The sequence below is a fragment of the Prionailurus bengalensis genome, chromosome A1, assembly GCF_016509475.1.
Source record: "Prionailurus bengalensis isolate Pbe53 chromosome A1, Fcat_Pben_1.1_paternal_pri, whole genome shotgun sequence".
In the NCBI taxonomy this organism is placed as follows: domain Eukaryota; kingdom Metazoa; phylum Chordata; class Mammalia; order Carnivora; family Felidae; genus Prionailurus; species Prionailurus bengalensis.
In genome coordinates this window covers 158,449,221-158,467,543 of record NC_057343.1, presented here as the reverse complement: position 1 = coordinate 158,467,543, position 18,323 = coordinate 158,449,221, and the positions used below count along the sequence as shown (strand labels likewise).

At 45.4% G+C, this 18,323-nt stretch overlaps 1 protein-coding gene across 1 annotated transcript; it reads left to right on the top strand.

Moving 5' to 3' along the window:
* Window positions 1-8,284: 8,284 nt before the first annotated feature.
* On the top strand, window positions 8,285-16,387 carry GLRX (glutaredoxin). The gene is made up of 3 exons (XM_043594005.1): window positions 8,285-8,583; window positions 12,971-13,090; window positions 15,129-16,387. Exons 1-2 carry the CDS (start codon window positions 8,377-8,379, stop codon window positions 13,082-13,084), a joined length of 321 nt encoding a protein of 106 aa, XP_043449940.1. The 5' UTR covers window positions 8,285-8,376; the 3' UTR covers window positions 13,085-13,090; window positions 15,129-16,387.
* Window positions 16,388-18,323: the final 1,936 nt, after the last annotated feature.

The window sequence follows — 18,323 nt, the reverse complement described above, 5'->3', positions numbered from 1 at the left end:
ATAAACATTAAAAAAATTTTTTTTAAATAAAAAAAAAAGAACAATACCTTCATACAGTAAAGATTCAATGAAGAAGGTATGGAATGGAAAATAAACAGCCTTTGCCCGGGAGTGAGATGAATAAGCAGAGCATAGAGGATTCTCTGGGCAATGAAACTTCTCTGCATGGTAGACAAAAGCGATTATACATCTGTTAAACCACATTCAATGGGTTGAATGTGCAGTACCAAGAGAGAGGCCTAATGTGAACTATGGGCTTTAGGTAATCATAATGTGTTTATGTAGGTTCATCAATTGTAATAAATGTATTCATCACTCTGGTGGGGGATGTTGATAATGGGGAGGTTATGCATGTGGAAGGGCAGGGAGCATATAAGAAATTTCTGTATCTTCTTCTACCCATTTATTTTTCTGTGGAATTAAAACTGCTCTAAAAAATAAAATATATTTTAAAAAAACATATACTTGAAACTTATATAATGTTACATGTCAATTATCCCTAAAAAATAAACAAACAAACCTGAGGAGGTGTCATAAATAAAGTAGGGTTCATGGTTACCATGGAGGCAAAAGGCAGAGAAAACAGGCCTTTTTTCCCTTATGGAGGACACAAGGAAACAGCATGAATTCACATACCCACATATACACACTCCACGTGTATGTGTACACACACACATACTGCCCCCTCTCTTCCCCACTGTATGCGCTGAGGATCTTTAGGCTGAATGTTGACCAAACCCTAGGTTGATCCCATGTGAGCAGCTTAGCAGAAGACTTACCCTGACCTGAAAATGATGCTGGAGTCATCTTGGAGACATATTGATGCTGTCCAGCCCCACTCTGGTATGTGGGGTGGGGTGCCTAGACATCTGTGTTAGTTCTCCATTTCAGTGCAAAAATTCCCCCAAATTTATCCACCTAAAACAACAAACATTTTTTCTTTTATTTCATATAGTTTTTGAGAAGCCAGAAACACTGGGTGGCTCAGAGTCTGTCATGAGATTGCAGTTAAGATGTTGGCTGAGATTTAAGTCATCTGAAGGCTTGACTGGGGCTGGAGGATCTACTTTCAAGATGGCCTCCTCAATGGTTATTGACTAGAGACCTTGGCTTTACTAGAGACTTATGACCTACTCTCAGAAGTCACATACCTCATCTCCACAACATTCTGTTGGTTCATAAATGTCAACCCTATTCAATGCAAGAGGGAGCCACACAGGACACCCATTCCAGGACCCCAGTATCACTGAGGGCCAGGTAGATAATGGGGAGGTTATACATGTTGAAGGGCAGGGAGTATATAAGAAATTTCTGTATCTTCTACCCATTTTTTTTTTCCTGTGGAATTAAAACTGTTCTAAAAAATAAAATCCCTCCCTCAGTTTTACAACTGTACTTCTGTATGGTTCCTAGTGTTCCACCAGTCCTTGCTGATTCTTGGGTGGCATCCTTGCTCTCTCTAGTGGACCTCAAACTGCCAACTCAACAGTCATCACTTGAGACTTTAAATAGTCTTCACACCTCCCTAAGTCTGCTTTCCTACCTGCAAATGACAGATACCTACCATAGGGAGATACTCATTGGTTAAATTGTTTTGATAACCTACCTTGGGAAAGGCATAAATGACAGATATGAAACTGCTAAAAACAGTTAGGCCTGGAAGGCATTGCACTCAATCAAAGAAGTAGATAAAACAGTCTGTGGAACAAGAGAGACAGCCATGTTTTCTTTCAGTGTTTGACTAAGCAAGATAGTTCCTACTGGTGACTCACTGCTTCTAAGAAGTTTGCCCTGAGAGTTGGTCATGAATACTGTTTGTTGCCTCCCTGACATGCCTTTTCTCCTTCCTTCTTCCTAGAGAACTCCAGCTTTCCTAGGGAATCTACTCCTCCTCAACATAGCCCATTCCCTCAGGAGAAGCTAAAACCATCTCCACTCCAGGTGTGGACCAGATCTTCTCCAAAAGTAGAGTTATCCCATTCCTTTTCATAATCTTAAAGTCAGGAGTGATCCTGTGAAGAATTTGGATCAGTAGCACAAGGTGAGGTTTACTGTGGGAACACTTCAGAAGTGACCCTCACTAGCTTCCTTGGGACATTTTTGTTCAGAGATGAGGCATCCCACCATCAGGCTGAGGGCAAACCCATCACATGGATAAGGGCAGCGAAATGGAGAATGGATCAGGGAAAAGCAGACCCCTGCTCTTGGTGGTGAAAGGGGATAGTAGACAATAAAATCAGAGTGCCACATGTGGTACAGAATAAGGTTGACTGACTATCCAACAACCTTACAACCAACTGTGCTGTCTCGTCTTGCTGGCCAAGAGAACTCAGCTATCAAGCACACAGCAATGTGCTTAGGCAAGAGAGACCCTGACTTCGGGGTGGGCATTTGAACCAGTACCAGCCCAGGAGATATAAGGGAAGTATGCTGGGGGAAAAGCATGAAAGGAGGAATGCCCTGCCTGTGCCACCCTCTGCCTTCCACCTTTGAACACAGCTGTGTAAAGATGGGTGCTTGCACCTGCTACAGCATGTTCACATGATTCTCTGAAATATCAATCTATGTGCTTTTTCTCAAAGTACCCTAGAATTCCTTAGAGGAAATCCAAGTCACAGCCTGAGGGGAGTCCTCAACCTTCAATCCCCTTCCAGCCACATCCATCCCAAAGGAAATAGGCATAATGCTCTATGAGATATCCTACCTTGGCACCAAGGGCTGGGAAAGAAAGAAACCTAATGTCACTTCCTTATTGGTGCCCCTAATAAAGAGATTCCTAATAAAAAGCTTGGTGTGGTTTGGCATGATTAGGTTGAAGAGATCAGAGGAATAGGGCTTATTCCTTCCCATGAAGCCAATAGCCAGAGTAAGACTACCTGTGGTAAAACACCTGGAAAAGTCAAAGAACCAGTTTTGAACTTAAATGATAATAATAAACCTCAGTGGGACAAGGGGACTCTTCAGTCACCAGTATTAATAGATGATACACTATTAATACTATACAGAGACTGGGCCTGGATCTTAGAAAAAGTGGCAACAAGGGAGACTTTCCAAATATAATATGGTGGAGCCTGTTGGAAAGCAGCCTAGTCTTCCGACCTTGGTTGAACTTCAAGTCCTCCAAGTTGGGGACCATCTCCTTATTCCTCTAGTCATTTGGGATCCAAAAGTATCCAAAGTATCTGCCTTTAAAAGTTGCTGTGAGGATTAGAGATGATGTATGTACAGCCCCTAATGCTGAGCCTGGCACACAGTAGGTACAAAGTAAGTGGTAGCTACCTGTGCTACTGAGTTCAGCACTGAGCAGCCCTGCATAGAGGTGGAAGGTGAAGAAACAATCCAACCAAAGGGACTACAGTTAGAATCAAAGCCAGTGGTCCTTTGTGGTCAAATCTAGAGAGTCCAGAGAGAGAACACCAAACAGGATCAGACTAGACTCTGATAAGGGACACAGCTTCACACCGGAATTTGAATGTGTCTGAGTTTGGAAAGGGCTGCTGGTAACATGGCTCATTCACCTGAACTGCTACAGTGGCACATCACAAGGGCTGAGAGCAGCCATGATTAACCTGGGAAGTCTTGAGAGCAGCTCAGAACCATAGCAGCCTGCTAAGCTGCCCCCTTTTCACCACCTCAAGCCCTGGAGAAGCCAGGACTGGTCCCAGGGTGAGCTCTGAGAGACCCTAGAAGGTTTGGCTGCTTCAAAGCATTCCTTGGAGCTTTTCTGTAGTCAAACTGCATTCAGGTACCCACTGTGTTACTTGGGAGATATGATATAGTCATTAATTGATCATTTAACTGCAAATCTAGCCATGCTTAAAATACACCTATTATGGCTCTTCACTGCCCATGTGTAAAGTCCTCAATATTTAGCTTGGTAAAGGACACCCATCATCTGCCCATCATCAGCTGCTCTGCAGCTGTCTCTCTCCCTTTCTCCCACCTCACAATCCTTATGCTCTATCCACACACAACTACATTCAATACCAAATGCTATTTATGTCTTTTTTGCTTTTCCTGCTTCCTCTGCTTGCAATGCCCTTTCCTCCCTTGTAGACTCACAAACACCTCATCTTTCAAGATTCAGCCTAGCTCACCTTTGTCAACATTTCCCTAACCACACTCAAGGCAGGAATAACCACTCTCTTTTGGTCAGTCTCATGCCCATACATACTTCTATTACACAACCTAGAATACTTTACAATACTTGTGTCCATTTATTGTGTCTGTATTCCCTACTGGACTATAAACTCCTAGGGACTGGGGCTGGATGAAATGGATGCTTGTGTCTGGCCCAGAGTAGTTGATTTAAAACATTTGTTGGATGGAGTCATGGGTGAATGGATAAGGGCCAGTGTGGATCTGTTAATCTTCTCAGTTAGGGTAATACAAGGATGAAAGCCCTTTCCCTACCCTCAAAGAGCTCACTGCAGATGGTAGAAAAGGGGAACAAAGGACAATGAGAGGAAATTAAGTCAGGGCACAGCATGAGAGCCCAGCTGTGGGGGTTACCAGCTCAGGCTGCGGTAAAGAGGTGGGTGCTCATGGATACTTCCTAAAGAAGATAACACATCATCTGGATCCTGTTGGACCAGGGGAGTCAGCCATATAGGGGAGGAGCAGCACTTTAGGCAGAGAGATTAGCAGGTCCAAAGCAATGTGGGTGTGTGCAGCAGAAGTGTGGAAATGGCTCAGTTTCCACAGAGCTTGAATAAAGGAGAAATGTGGGGGAAAGGCAGGGATACAGCTAAAGAGGCAGGGAGGACCAATCACACGGGGCCATAACCCCACTAGGGAATCTGGAGTCTTTCCTAAAGAAAAATGTAAAGCTTCTAAGAAAAAGAGAGAACATGGTAGGATTTGCAAATACAAAGAGCACCCCAGGATCTGTGTGGGGCCAGGCCTTGAGTCCAAGATGGAAATTCTAATAAGATATAGCTGAGAACTGATGAGGGCTGGTCCAAGACAGGGCAGTCAGGATGAAAAGGGTGCTCAGACCAGAGGGGTACAGAGGATGCAAAATTTGTTAGCATTAGGACACTCGGCATAAACAAAAGCAGGAGGTTGGGGGGAAGTAGCAGCACAAATGCCCAGTTTTCTTCCCTGGTCGACACGGCAGATGATGGTACTCATGGGAGCACGCACAGGTATGGAAAAGAGGAGGGTGGCTCCAATTTTGTTCACACTGAGGCTGACATGCCTTAGGAGCCCCCGGATGGGTCTTCTCAGCAGGCAATGAGCTATCCATTTCTGAGGTTTAGGAGAGGAGTCTGGACAAGAAAAATAAACACAGTACTCATCAGCAAACAAGTAACAGCTGAAGCCACATGGACAGATGAAATCTTTAAAGGAGGGTGTGTACCTAGTGAGAAGAGGATCAAGCCCCAGGATACATCACATGAGTGGGCAAAATTCTTGAGAAAGAGTCTGAGACAGAATACCCAGGGATACAGGAAGAATTAAAAAAAAAAAGAGCAAGCTGCAAATGACCTTTTGAAGCGGAGAGCTTCAAGACAGGGCAGTTTCTTGTGTGGTCAAGTTCTACAAAGCGGGCAAGTCATGAAAAAGCCTGAAAAATGTTCATTTGTGGCCAAATTTTCCCAGCCCTCATCAGCCTGTGGGTACACATGAAGCCACACTAATAGAACTAGCCACCGTTTCACACACATCACTAGCTTCTTGCAGGACTTCTACTCCCTGAATAAAAGTCCTCACTTCCCATTATTTCTGGGAGTGCCTGGGAGTGTGGCGCCCAAGCCCAAGAAACGTCCTCACGTGCTCTTGCATACACACCGCCTCTTGATGTCCACAGCACTTGAGGACAGGGCCTCCCCACAGCCCCGACCCCCACCGCCGAGATGGCCCCGAGGTCCACGGGTTCCATCTCTTCACGTGCCAAAGCTACACACCTTCATGATGCCAACACACAGAGTATTCTATGCTCTTCTTCCCTGAGCTGAAGCCACAGCATTTTCTGAGGAATTAAGAGGACACCCACTCTTTGCCATCTGTTTGTGTTCCATGTCTCACATAGTTCCTCGTGAAAATACCTTCTCCAGCTAGGGGGGCCGTCTGTCCTAAGGCTTCAGACACCAGCTGCTGGGACTGAGCTGTGGAGCAGATGACAGAGTCCTCCCCCACCCCACGTACCCCAGTCTCTGCCCTAGGTACTCAACCCCCAGGGGACCCTGTGTACACAGATCTTTGGGAAGATCACTCCACCAATTAACAAAAATTCCACACCCACATTTTTGAGTTAGTCGGTCAGGACACCTGGCCACACAGTGACTTAGCAAAGGAGTTTGAGCAGAATGTCTGATAAGAGTTTGATAAGGAGGTCAGATTGCAAGGACATGAGGAAGGAGTGGGAGGTGGGGAAACCAAAGACAGCAAACGTAACAGCAAGTTTCGTACAACTTGGCTGTTGAGAAAGGGCAGACGCAAGAGAGTAGGGTCAAAGGAGATGAAAGGTGGTGGTGGTGGTTTTTAACAAGGAGGGACTTGTACAGAATCACACACTGGTGAAAAAGACCCAGAAGCGAGGGCCGGGCGAATCCCAGACACTGAGAAGACACAGGCTCTGAGGGAATAGCCAGGTACAAGGCCTGCTGATGAACCTTGGGCCCAGGGAACAGAAGGTGGCTGCCCTGAGGTCCCTGAAGAGACCCAGGGCCTGAGAGAGGAGGGAGGCCACAGGAGTGGGAGCTAAAGGAAGGGGAAAAACAGAGGTAACCAATTCTGGGTTCTGCCCCGTGCTTATGCAGGAGGGAAGTGAAGGGCTGGGCTGGGCAGTTCCAAGCCCAGAGCAGGACAAGTTCCCTCAGGCCTCTGGAGCCTAAGCACATTCTTTTTGTTAACAGAGATCTCACTTATCAGCTCCCTGTCTGTGACTCAAAATCTGCGTTCTTCATTTTGCCATTTAACCTTAGTAATAGTTAGAACTGCTTCTAGGAGCCCATCTTCTTCCCTCTGTCAGTCACACGATGTTGGGGATCCCACCAACAAAATAATCAGTGGAGGTGTCCAGCACAGGCCCCAGTCCCACCTCTTGGAAAAGCATTTCAGTATAAAACCTTCTAGGGGCACTGGGTGGCTCAGTCAATTGAGCATCTGACTTCGACTTCGGCACGATCTCCCGGTTTGTGAGTTCGAGCCCCACATTGGGCTCACTGAAGTCAGCCTGTCAGCATAGAGCCTGCTTCCCATCCTCTGTCCCCCTCTTCCTGCCTCTCCCCAACTTGTGCTCTTCCAAAAGTGAATAAGTATTTTAAAAATAAATAAAATAATAAATAAATAACTTACTTCTCGGGGAAAAGGATGATTCACCTTCAAAGGTGGCTTTTCCTTGATTTATGTATTTAACTTACTGCACACAGAGGGGTCAGAACTGAACCTAGAACAGAAGACTCCACTCCCCCCCACTAGGGACTGTGGGGTGTGCAAAGAACATCACAACTTCCTGTCTTACAGCCCTTGCTTCATATCTTCGTGTCTTCATATGCTTCAGGTGAAGGTGGTAGGAAGGGTCACAAACAGAGGGTTAAACAGAGAAATACACCCTCATTAAGCCTGCAGTTGAAATCAGGGCGGATGTTGGAATTTGCTTTCATGGAAAACTGATGTTCAAGGGTCACAAAAGCAAATGCTTCTGGCGGCCAAGGAGCTAGCCATCGGTAGTAAACCAGAGTCCCTATCTGCCCTGTGGGGGTGGAACGCAGTTACTCAGCCCCAGCAGCTGCCACAGGTCACTGAGACCAGACTTTTCAGAGAAAGGTTGCAAGTCCAGACTCTTTTGTGAAATCTCTGGATTTCTATGTGTTGGGAACTAATAACCATCAACCAGACCAAGCAAAATGCCCAGGGGAGCAACCTCAAGATGGATGCAATTCACAATTTCAGTTTCACTTCCTCTAAAGTGATTTCACTGTGTTCTGTTTCATGAAAGATTCTGTCTCTGTGTGAGTTTTTGCCATCTCTGGGAGGGAAAACAAAGATTTGACTCTAAGGAGCCACTGCTGGCTCGGCCCCCTCCCTGGGGCTGGTCTGCATACTTTATATGCTTCTCCAAAGGGTAATTTGACTGTGCTCTCTGCCAAAGGGCAGGTGCTCCTGAAAGAGCTGAGGTCACACTGCCACCCTTGGCACAGCCACTGATTAAACAGAAGTATGCATTCTTCTCTGCATCTCTAGCTGATGAATCATACGAGACTGACATGACATTGGATCTGTCCCTTTAAAAATCCAGCACGCTGCTGGGCAAACTCCTCCTCCAGGGAGGTTCCTTTAAATAAGCGCCAGCTGGCCAGGCCACCGGTTTACACTCGGAGCATTACCTGCCATTGAGGATTCCTCCCCTGGAGGCGGCTGCCTGTCAGCATGGCTGAAGAGTTTGTGAACTGCAAAATCCAGCCCGGGAAGGTGGTTGTGTTCATCAAGCCCTCCTGCCCCTACTGCAAGAGGACCCAAGAGCTCCTCAGCCAATTGCCCTTCAAACAAGGGGTTTTGGAATTTGTCGATATCACAGCCACCAGTGACACTAGCAAGATTCAAGATTATTTGCAACAGCTCACTGGAGCCAGAACAGTGAGTTCTCAAAGGCTGGGCGAAAGCTCTCAGATTCCTTTATCTTGTGGGGGCTGTGCACAGGATATGCCTGCCTGTGCCTTTCTCTAGGACACCGCTAGGGCTCCGTCACTCAGTCGTCACTCAAGGCGCGGGAGGGCTCTGCGGGGTGGGGGAGGGCGCCAGAGAGAAGACACTGCTCCTGGGACCAGGCAGCTGGACTGCAGCCAAAGGTCCTCGCAGACCCTGTGCTGTGTGTCTGGGAGCGCGGGTCCAGCAGCTGTCTGGGGAGTTGTTGAGCCATCCCGAGTCTTTGTTTCAAGCACTGCCGGGGAAATGACAGTTTTCAGCTTGCAGGGCTGGGGCTAGAAGGTGGGGTGGAGGGGCCGAGTGTGATCCGTACGGTTCTTTTATGAACATGGGAATCGTGTGCGCTCTTTGTTCTGTGTTCACTTGGCCAAGTGGGATTTGCTGTCCTTCAATCTTTTCTCTAAGCTCTCTTTATTACCCAATTAGCTCATTCTTCCATATCTTCTCTAACTCCTCCCACTGGAAAAATCTAAAGGCTCGTTATTTGTCCCTTCTTCTGAACTACAGAAGTTTCCAGGCCTGTCCTGGTAGGAAGTTCAGGGGCCAGAGTTTCAGGCTGGCTCTCACAATGGCTTGCTGTGTGACCCTGGGCAAGACCCCACCTCGATGATCCTCAAGGACCTCCCTGGCTGCAAGATCAGTCTAGCGCAAGGCACCTCCAAGTCCCCTTTGCTCTTAGACCGTGAGCCCCACTAAGAACTGCTGTTCTCTACCTCAAAAGGTTTCCTCTTCCTCAGCACCCATGGCTTCTGGTGGGATGGACAGCCAACCAGGTAGCTTCTACCAGTTGTGGTACTGGGAGTGGTAACTGCCTGTCCACCAGCTCACGCCAGCCCTTCTCGGGATGCACGTTCTCAGACACAGCATTTGCAGAAGCACGTACCCTAGTTCCATTCTAGTTTGACTCAGGATTTTCTCTGGGTTCTGAGTATAAAGCGTTAGAGGCTGTTTCTCCTTTCCTCTCCTGTCAGAAATCAGTATTTTGGTACAGAGGGAGGCTAAACCTGTTAGCCTATTGCTTTCAGGGTGCCAGTTGTGAGCTGAGAACTCTTGTCTCTGCAGCGGGAGGGCTCAGTGGTCAGAGACTCTTGCTGCTAGGCTGGACCGCCAGCTGTGCAGGCTGCCTGGAGTCCGAAGAGAAAGCGGTGCCCAGGACCCCGCAGCGATGGGTGGATCCCTCTCAGCCAGTGGTTCCCAAATGTTGCTGCACATGAGAATCACATGAGGAGCTTTTTACAAAATCTACATGCCCGAGTCATTCCTCATACATGTTAAATCACATGTCAGAAGAAGCAGCCAGCAATAGTTTTAAATCCCCAGATGAAAGGGTACAAACTCTCGGTCTTAAGACGGGTAAGTTCTGAGGTCTCGTGGACAGCATGCTGACTGCAGTTAAGAATACTGTACTGTGCTCTTGCAATCTGCTATGGGAGGAGATCTAAAGTGTTTTCACCACACGGATGCAAAAGTTAACTATGTGAGGTGATGGATGTGTTCATCAACTTGACTGTGTTAATCAGTGCACAGTGTATATGTATATCAAAACATAATATTGGAGACCTTAAATATGTACACATTTATTTTTCAATCACACCTCAATAAGGCCGGGAGGGGAAAATGTTTGTGATCCTCAGGTGATTCCAAAGTCCAGCAAATCTTGGGAGCTACTTCTCAGCCTGGCATCCTCTATTCTTTAGCAGGAGAAACCTCTTCATTCAACACATTTTTTTTTTTCTATTTCTTCATAGAGCAACACTTTTTCATGTGGTCTTAAGTCTATTTTTGAAGTTTTAAAAATACTTCTCACAGGTTCTTGAGTCCTGAATGCATTCCTCCAAGGTAAAGAACAGATCCTTTTAAGGCGTATGCTTCCTGTTCCCTAAGAGTGAAGGGTTTATATGCGAAGAGGCTGGAGACCTGGAAATAGTTGCTATCTTACCCTGTAATGACCTGTAGTGACTGCCCACAGTAAGAGCCGAGCAGGACTTGACTGATGACAGAAACCTAGGTCTTCAATCAGGCCCTGTACCTGAGCAATTGTTTTGGTCTTACTCTGGCCAAAGCTCCTAGATCGGCATCTTGGCTTATTCTTTCTCTAATGCCCTTCTTTACTTTAAGTAGATCCAAGTTCATGAAGCTGATCATTTTCCTTCTCTCTGAAGAACTTCTTTGAACATTTCTTGCAAGGCAGATCTATTGGCAACACATTTCCTCAATTTTTGCTTGTGTGACCAAGTATCTCTCCGTCACTTTTGAAGGAGAGTTTTGTTGGGTACAGCAATTTTGAAACCACCAACTACATACTAGACACTCTACTGGACATTGGAAAACTGTTGTGAACAGAACAAAAACTGTTGCCTTTGTGGAACTGACATTCTAGTATACATGAGAAGTAAAACAGTATGGCAGAGGGTGGTCAGTGATAAGTGCTATGGGGAAAAACTAGGTAAGAAAGGGAGATAGACAGTAGGCAGCAAGGGACAGCTTTCAATGGAGTCATCAGGGCCTCACTGATGTTAGTAGATCTCAAAAGGAGGTGAGAGAGCAAGGCATGCAGAAATTCAGCAGTAGAGTATTCCAGGCAGTGGGGACAGCACATGCAGAGGTCCTGTGGTGGCTGCATGCCTAGCAAGCAGGTCTGTGTGTCTGGAGCAGTGTTGAGTTAGTAGGAAAATAGGAGGAGATGAGGTTGGAGAGGTAATGGGCAACAGGCTGGGAAGGCCTTTTAAAGCTATCATAAGGACTGTGGCTTTTAAAGTGCAATGAGATTCCACTGAAGAGTTGTCAGCAGAAGAATAACCTAATGTTCGTTTTGAAAGGGTCACTGGTGGCTGGGGGGGAAAAGTGACTGTAGGAAGGCCACCTGAAGGCTGAAGCTGGGAGACATCTGGAGGCTAGAGCAGTTCCTCAGATGAGAAATAATGGTGGCTTGTCCCAGGGACTTAGCCAAGGAGGTGGTGACGAGTTTCGGCAGTTGCAGAGCTGGGTCTGAGCACCCTGGAGCACAGAGGAGGAGCCGAGCTGGGGCTGGGGCCCCTAGAAAGGTGTGCCAGGAGAGTACAGGCCCCAGTAACAGCAAGCTTGCTTTCATGGTGGCAGTTTACTTTCTGCTCCTTGACGGTAAGAGACTCTCAGGTTCCTGGAAGAGGCGGCTGGGGCCAGGAGGGGTGCGCACAGAGCACGTGTTTCTCCTTCCTCAACTGAATCAACAGATTGTGGTTCTGTCACCGCTGCCCCCCACGCTGTCACATGCAGCCTGCAGTCAGCTCTGCGTGTGGGTTCCAGTCAGTCACTGCTGTGCCTCAGGTGGTTTTGCTCTTGCCTAGAGGGTGGGTGTAAGGGCAGAGGGGCCTCTCAGCTCTCGGGCAAACCCCCGTCTTTGCCAGATGGTGTGCAAAAACTCCACCCTGGAGACAGCCCGATCATATTTCAGAACCTGTCTCAGGTGGCTGGGGGCTGTTGCTGAGCTTTGGGTTTTCAAAGCCTCGCTTACTGGGGAGGAATAAACTGCTCAGTGTCTACCAGTCATTTGCAAATATGATCCCTGAAGCAGAGGAGTCCACATTACCTGGGAACTTGTCAGAAATGCAAATTCTTGCGCCCGACCCTAGACCTTCTGTATGAGAAATTTGGGCAGGTGGGGGAAAGGTAGTATAAACCTATGTTTTAACCAACCCTTCGTCAGTTATGATGCCTTCGATGACTCATATGTGTCAGAGGGATACCAAAACAGGTGAGCTACAGCATTTAAACATCTTATGATAAGCCAGGAATGAAGGGAGAGTCAGATATCACCACCCCTTCACCAGCTGAGGACAGAGCACACAACAGAGAGAAATGACTCTAATATACTGTGAATCTGAACATCAGGGACAGAGATCTAATGCAAATACTTGTCTGGCTGTATTTAGAAAAAACTCCTTCCTGGTTGTCCTGGCTCAGTCTGCATAAGGGCTCAGGTGTGGTGCCAACTGCAGAGAAACCAGCATTCAATCAGGGTGGTCTCCCTGCAGCCAGCCGAAATTCGTTTCCTGAAATGTGTTTATGTGGAGTGAAATTTTTAGGTCATGGGGACGAGCTAGACAAACCTGTGCACAGCATTCTCCAGCTGACAGACTTGTTGGCTTGAAAATAATTGTTTAGTGAATAATTTCATGCTTCTAACCAAGTTCTAACCGGAAAGAATATACATGAGGAGGTTGTAAAGTGATTTTAAAAGCTTTGGGTCATGGGAAATGTTAGAGGAAGGATAAGATGCCATTCTTTCTAACCTAATGATGAAGGGCCTTACCTATCTTGGCTCATTTGCTTTCTTTAGGTACCTCGGGTCTTTATCGGTAAAGACTGTATAGGTGGATGCACTGACCTAATGGATATGCATCAGAGTGGGGAGCTGCTGAAGCGGCTAAAACAGATTGGAGCTCTACAGTAATTACAGGTGAGTGAAGGGCAGCACGCCCGGCCAGGAACAGTGAGAGATGGTGTAATTCTGCTGTGGGTTTTTTTTAAGTTTATTTATTTATTTTGAGAGAGAGAGAACACCTGTGCATAAGTGGGGAAGGGGCGAAGAGAAGGAAAGACAGAATCCCAAGCAGGCTCTGCACCCTCAGCGCAGATCCCGCCATGCAGCTCAAAGGGACTCAGACCCACAAACCTGGAGATCATGAGCAGAGCCAAGATCTAGAGTCCAATGCTTAACTGACTGAGCTACCCAGGTGCCCCTGCTATGTTTTATTATAATCCAGAAAGACACTTTGGCTAGAGAAAGAGTGATGTGGGGTGATCTCAACTGTGATGTCAGGGCACCTGGGTGGCTCCGTCGGTTGAGTATCTGACTTTCGGCTCAGGTCATGATCTCACAGTTCCTGGGTTCGAGTCCTATGTCGGGCTCTGTGCTGATAGCTCAGAGCCTGGAGACTGCTTCAGATTCTGTGTCTCCCTTTCTCTCTCTGCCCCTTCCCTGCTTACACTGTCTGTCTCTCTCTCAGAAATAAATAAGCATTAAAAAAAATTAATTAAAAAAAAAAGAACTGTGATGTCATTTATGAGCTTCCCACTTTACAAAGAGATTGTGTCAGTGGGAGGAAATGCTTTCACTTGCTCTTCATTTAACAAATACTTATTGAGCACTTACTACATGCCAGACACTGTACTAGGCCCTGGGAATATGGTGACAAACAAAAAGGTAACATGGAACTTACATTCTAGAGAGGTAGACCAACCAAAAACAAGTAAGTAAATAATTCCTGAAACAAATAGAATAATGTGATAGAATGAGGCAGGGGGTAGGGAGCCAATTTAGCTAATAAGCTAAGGGAAGGCCTTTCTCAGCTGGTGGAGCTGAGACCTGGTTGACCAGAGGGGACAGCCATGTAAAGATAAAGCCAAAAAGGTTTTCAGGCAGAGGGAAGAGCAAGTGCAAAGGCCCCTGGGTGACAAGTATGGAATATTCAAGGAGCAGAAAGCAACCAAGAACAGATTGAGTAAAGTGCATGAGAATGAGTAGCAGCAAGAAATGTGGGTGGGGGCAGGGTGCACAGGCCCTGGTAAGTAATTTGATTATTTTACATGCAATGTGAAAGCAAGGTTGTTTTGCATTGCGTATGTTCGCACTGAAAATCAATTCAATTTAATTGGCTTCTCAAACATCGAAACAAAGCTTTCTACAGCTGTCACCCAAAGGAAATCATTGGCTGAATGGAAAGCCAGAGGGTGATGACCTCCTGAAAAAGGAACCCGGGTACTTGTGGGGTCTGACAAGCTCCTCTTTCCCCCAGCTCTTGTTACTGTTAGCTAGCTGTTAGGTAGGCCACACAGAGACTCGGTGGTTTTGATCAGTCAAAGGAGACTTTGACTAATGTATAGTTCTTAAACCAAATATTCTTTGAGGGGTGTTTATTAAAAACTTACATTTGAGCAATGCACATATGTAATTTGTGGTGGTTACTCGAAATAGAAACAGAAGTTTTAAAAAAAAGTCTGAAAAAGTGTAATTGAATACCTTGAAATAAAGTGGCCAATATCAGAAAGCTCCTAATCACAATTCTACTGCATCACCACAGCCAATGAACACTACGTCTGTTTGTGTTAGCCTTCTGGCCTCACCCCGTGTACCAAAGCACTTAAAAGCCAATTAACTGTGGTGCCAAATGTTTCCTATTCTGGAACACTTTTTAGCAATGTAGGCTTAGATTAAAAATAGAAGAAAACTAATGACTTACCTGGAGAGATATGAAAGACCACTGCCCCCACTACGTCTGTGTAGGGGTGGGGATTCGAGTCCCTTTTATTCGCAAGGTCTCTTTATTTGCATTGTCCTTCAGCATTATATGATCTCAGCATTTTGGTGCCAACTGTATCTCAAGGCTATAACAGATGTGCTTAAATAGCAAGAGTAATTGTTCTGGTAATGAAAGAAAAATGAAGGGAATTTACCTTTCCAAGAAAATCCACTTTGTATTTTGTTTTCCCGGCAGGGCAGACGCCAGGATGATACCCCCTTGAGAGCTGGATGGCATTTCAAAGGAGGACCACACTTCCTGGCGGATGGATCTGGGGCTAACGGCCACAGCAACTGTTTACTTAAAATTCTGAAATGTGTTCACCCAAAAAAAGGGGGGGGGTGGATTTTTTGACAAAAACAGCTTTTCCTTCTTTTGACTCAGTATTAAAAGTGGACAAACTTGCCCCAAACCACAGTTTGGAGAAGGTTGACAGACATTTTGGGTTTCTTCTCCATTGGCACTTTGGGTTCCAAAAGACCATGACAAGTTATAGCTTAGGATTGACTCAGTGACCCAAAAGACGTTCTTTCTCTTGGGCACATGTCTCTTATGTTCTCCATATGCTAGGACCCCTCTACCTCTAAGCCAGTGTTTCTCAACCAAGATTACTCCAATCCTCTTTAGGATTAATCTATAATTGGTTTCCTGCTATTGCCTGAAAGTTACTTGGTTGAGTTTAGCTTGATAGAATTTGCATTACAAAAACAATAGGTATTTTGAATGTGCTTTTTCAAGTTATATGTGTCTCCCAGTCATTATCCCCAGCCCACCCCATCCTATCTTGGGAATCACTGCTCTGAATCCGTGTTCTAACCTTGACAACTCACAGATCTCATAGGACATGTTCAACAATTCTGTTGAACCAGTACAGAGACTCTGTACTGGGTCTTAAGGACCCAACTTGGGAAACACCACATGAAACGTTAAGCACTGTTGGTCTTCACTTGGTGCCACAGGGATCAGAGGTATCAGTGTAGCTGCTACAATCACGGGGCTCCTCTGTTATGGAAGATGGTCATTCAGGCAATCCAGAAGAAGAGTGTATTGTTTAGATTATGAACAGAAGTCAAATGCAACATTTAAAATGTTACCACAGGAAATTTACAAACCCCTTCCCCAAGAGTATGTCTGTGAAAGGGGCCAAATTTGAGAAACATGGTCCTAAATGATTGTCTCTCCCTCCTTTGTCCTTCACTCTGTGAAAACTTAAGAGTTCTTCATTGTGAAGTTTGATCTAGAACTGCAACATTAAGTTAATTTCCTTCTGTGGTCTCTAGTGGGAATGGTTAATTTCTTTTCGAATATCCAGAGATGACAGTGATTTTTGCCTAATTCTTTTCATTGTTCCCAGTATCTTAAGGAATGGTATTGTGAAATACACCAAATTAAACTTTATTCATGTTTGTTCTCAATCATTATAAATAAAGGCACATGCTATTATCCTTCACTAAGTACAAACGGTTGATGTGATTTTTAGATTTCATATTGAAATGACAAATAGTTTGAATATGTCAACACTAACCTATTGAATAATGTTTAGAATTCAAAAACAGTCTTTTTCATTTCACATTCTATTTTTCCATTTCTTACCTAATACCCTTCAACCGGATTGCTGTCCATGATTGTGCAAGTTACACACTGCACAACACTGTGCCCTCCAGAGGTTGTGTGGTATTCAACCTGCAGTCTGTGATCCACTCCAGACCATTTGCTAACACTTTCTTTCACACTTCATCCTAAGATGCCCTTTCTTCCCCTTTGATTTACTTTCAAACTTCTCCTTCAAGGCCTGATTAACAGACCATCTCCCCTGTACATACCCTCTCTTCTCACTGCCTTTTGACTATAAAAAACTATTGCTCTCTCTTTTGTATCCCAAAGCACTCTGCATATAAGTACTTCAAAATTCTCACTGGGTTGAATTGAAGTTAATCTTCTGTACTGGTCTTGCCACATTCAGAAATACTCAAAGGGAGGAGTCTCAAACATCTTTGTCCAGACTCTAGCACAGAAGATCTATTTTATCAAAGCAATACATGAATGAAGTTTAAAATCTCAAACAATATTGAAACACTTAGGTGGCTCAGTCGGTTAAGTATCCAACTCTCGATTTCAACTCAGACCATGATCTCACGGTTCAGGGGATCAAGCCCCACATTGGGCTCTGCACTGACAGTGAGAAGCCAAGTTGGGATTCTCTGTCTCTCTCTCTCTCAAAATAAATAAACTTAAAACAATGTCAATACCTAAAGTACTCCTGACTCCACCCATCACAAAAACCCCTGTCTGACCATATATTTATGTTTCATTTAAGCCTATCTAGAAATACTGTAAGACATATTAGACATATATGAGTGTATAGAATGCATAGCTCTATTTAAATTACAGCCATGTATCTGCCTCCTAGGTAAAGAAATAAAGCACCTATATAACAGAGTACTTCTAAGGTACTGATAAAGCACCAGAGAGGCCCATGTGCCCCTTCCTAACATATCCCCTTCCTCTCTCCACAGAGGTAATCACTAGCTCACTCTTATTGTAATCATTCTGATATTTCCCTATGGTTTTACTCCCTAAATATCCCTAAGCGACACATTTTAGTTTTGAAAAGCAGTAACAAACACCAACCCAGCTGAGTAAGGCAAGGACAACATTATCATAATCAGGTGAATGGCCCCAGGAGAAGATAAGCTGAATAGAGGCTCTGGGTCCTAGACTGGCTTCAGCTTCCCTAGGAGTTTACCAAAGGGGCAGCCCCTGAACACTGGGCACCCCATGGTTGGGAAAGCTAGTGTGTGAACAAATACTGGGCATCCTCTAGAAATAGAGTTAATGGAAGGGGGCTGCTCTGCCTTCTCTCCTTCCATGGCCCAACTCCATTTGTCAGGAGCAGGTCAAAGCACACCACTTCTATGTGAGTGTGGCACACCTGTGCCCTCTCCTAGCCAAGTGTGTGGTCTGAAGAAATGTCATCAGCACAAGGCAAGCTAGGTACAGTTAAGGATCTGCTTCAGGCTCATTTGGGTACTCTGTGCTCAAGTTAGGGGAAAAAAAAGGATACAAACTGGAGAACCACCAAATGGATAATTACACTGCTCTGGTCTGGGCTGGTTGCCCTCTATGTCTGGGCACATCTCTCTTCCCTGTAAGGAAGGATCTCCTTTGCTGTCATTCTGGGTACTCTGTTTCTCTCCTGGGATGGACCTCCTATTTCCCACTCTTCGTACATATTTGTTACAGCTAAACTGCTTTAACAACGATGTAGTATTATAATAGATAGAAGCTTGTTTTTCTCTCTCATGACACTCAAGAGACAGGCAGGGGCTTTACTCCCAAAGTCACAATCAACCAAAGGTTGAATGCACCATTTCTGCTCACATCCCATTG

What these genes read in the sequence shown, in the direction of transcription:
- GLRX (XM_043594005.1), top strand. Translation starts at nt 8,377, where the DNA reads ATGGCTGAAGAGTTTGTGAACTGCAAAATCCAGCCCGGGAAGGTGGTT. An exon ending in AGCTCACTGGAGCCAGAACA is followed by an intron (nt 8,584 to 12,970) that starts GTGAGTTCTCAA and finishes TGCTTTCTTTAG; the next exon opens with GTACCTCGGGTCTTTATCGG.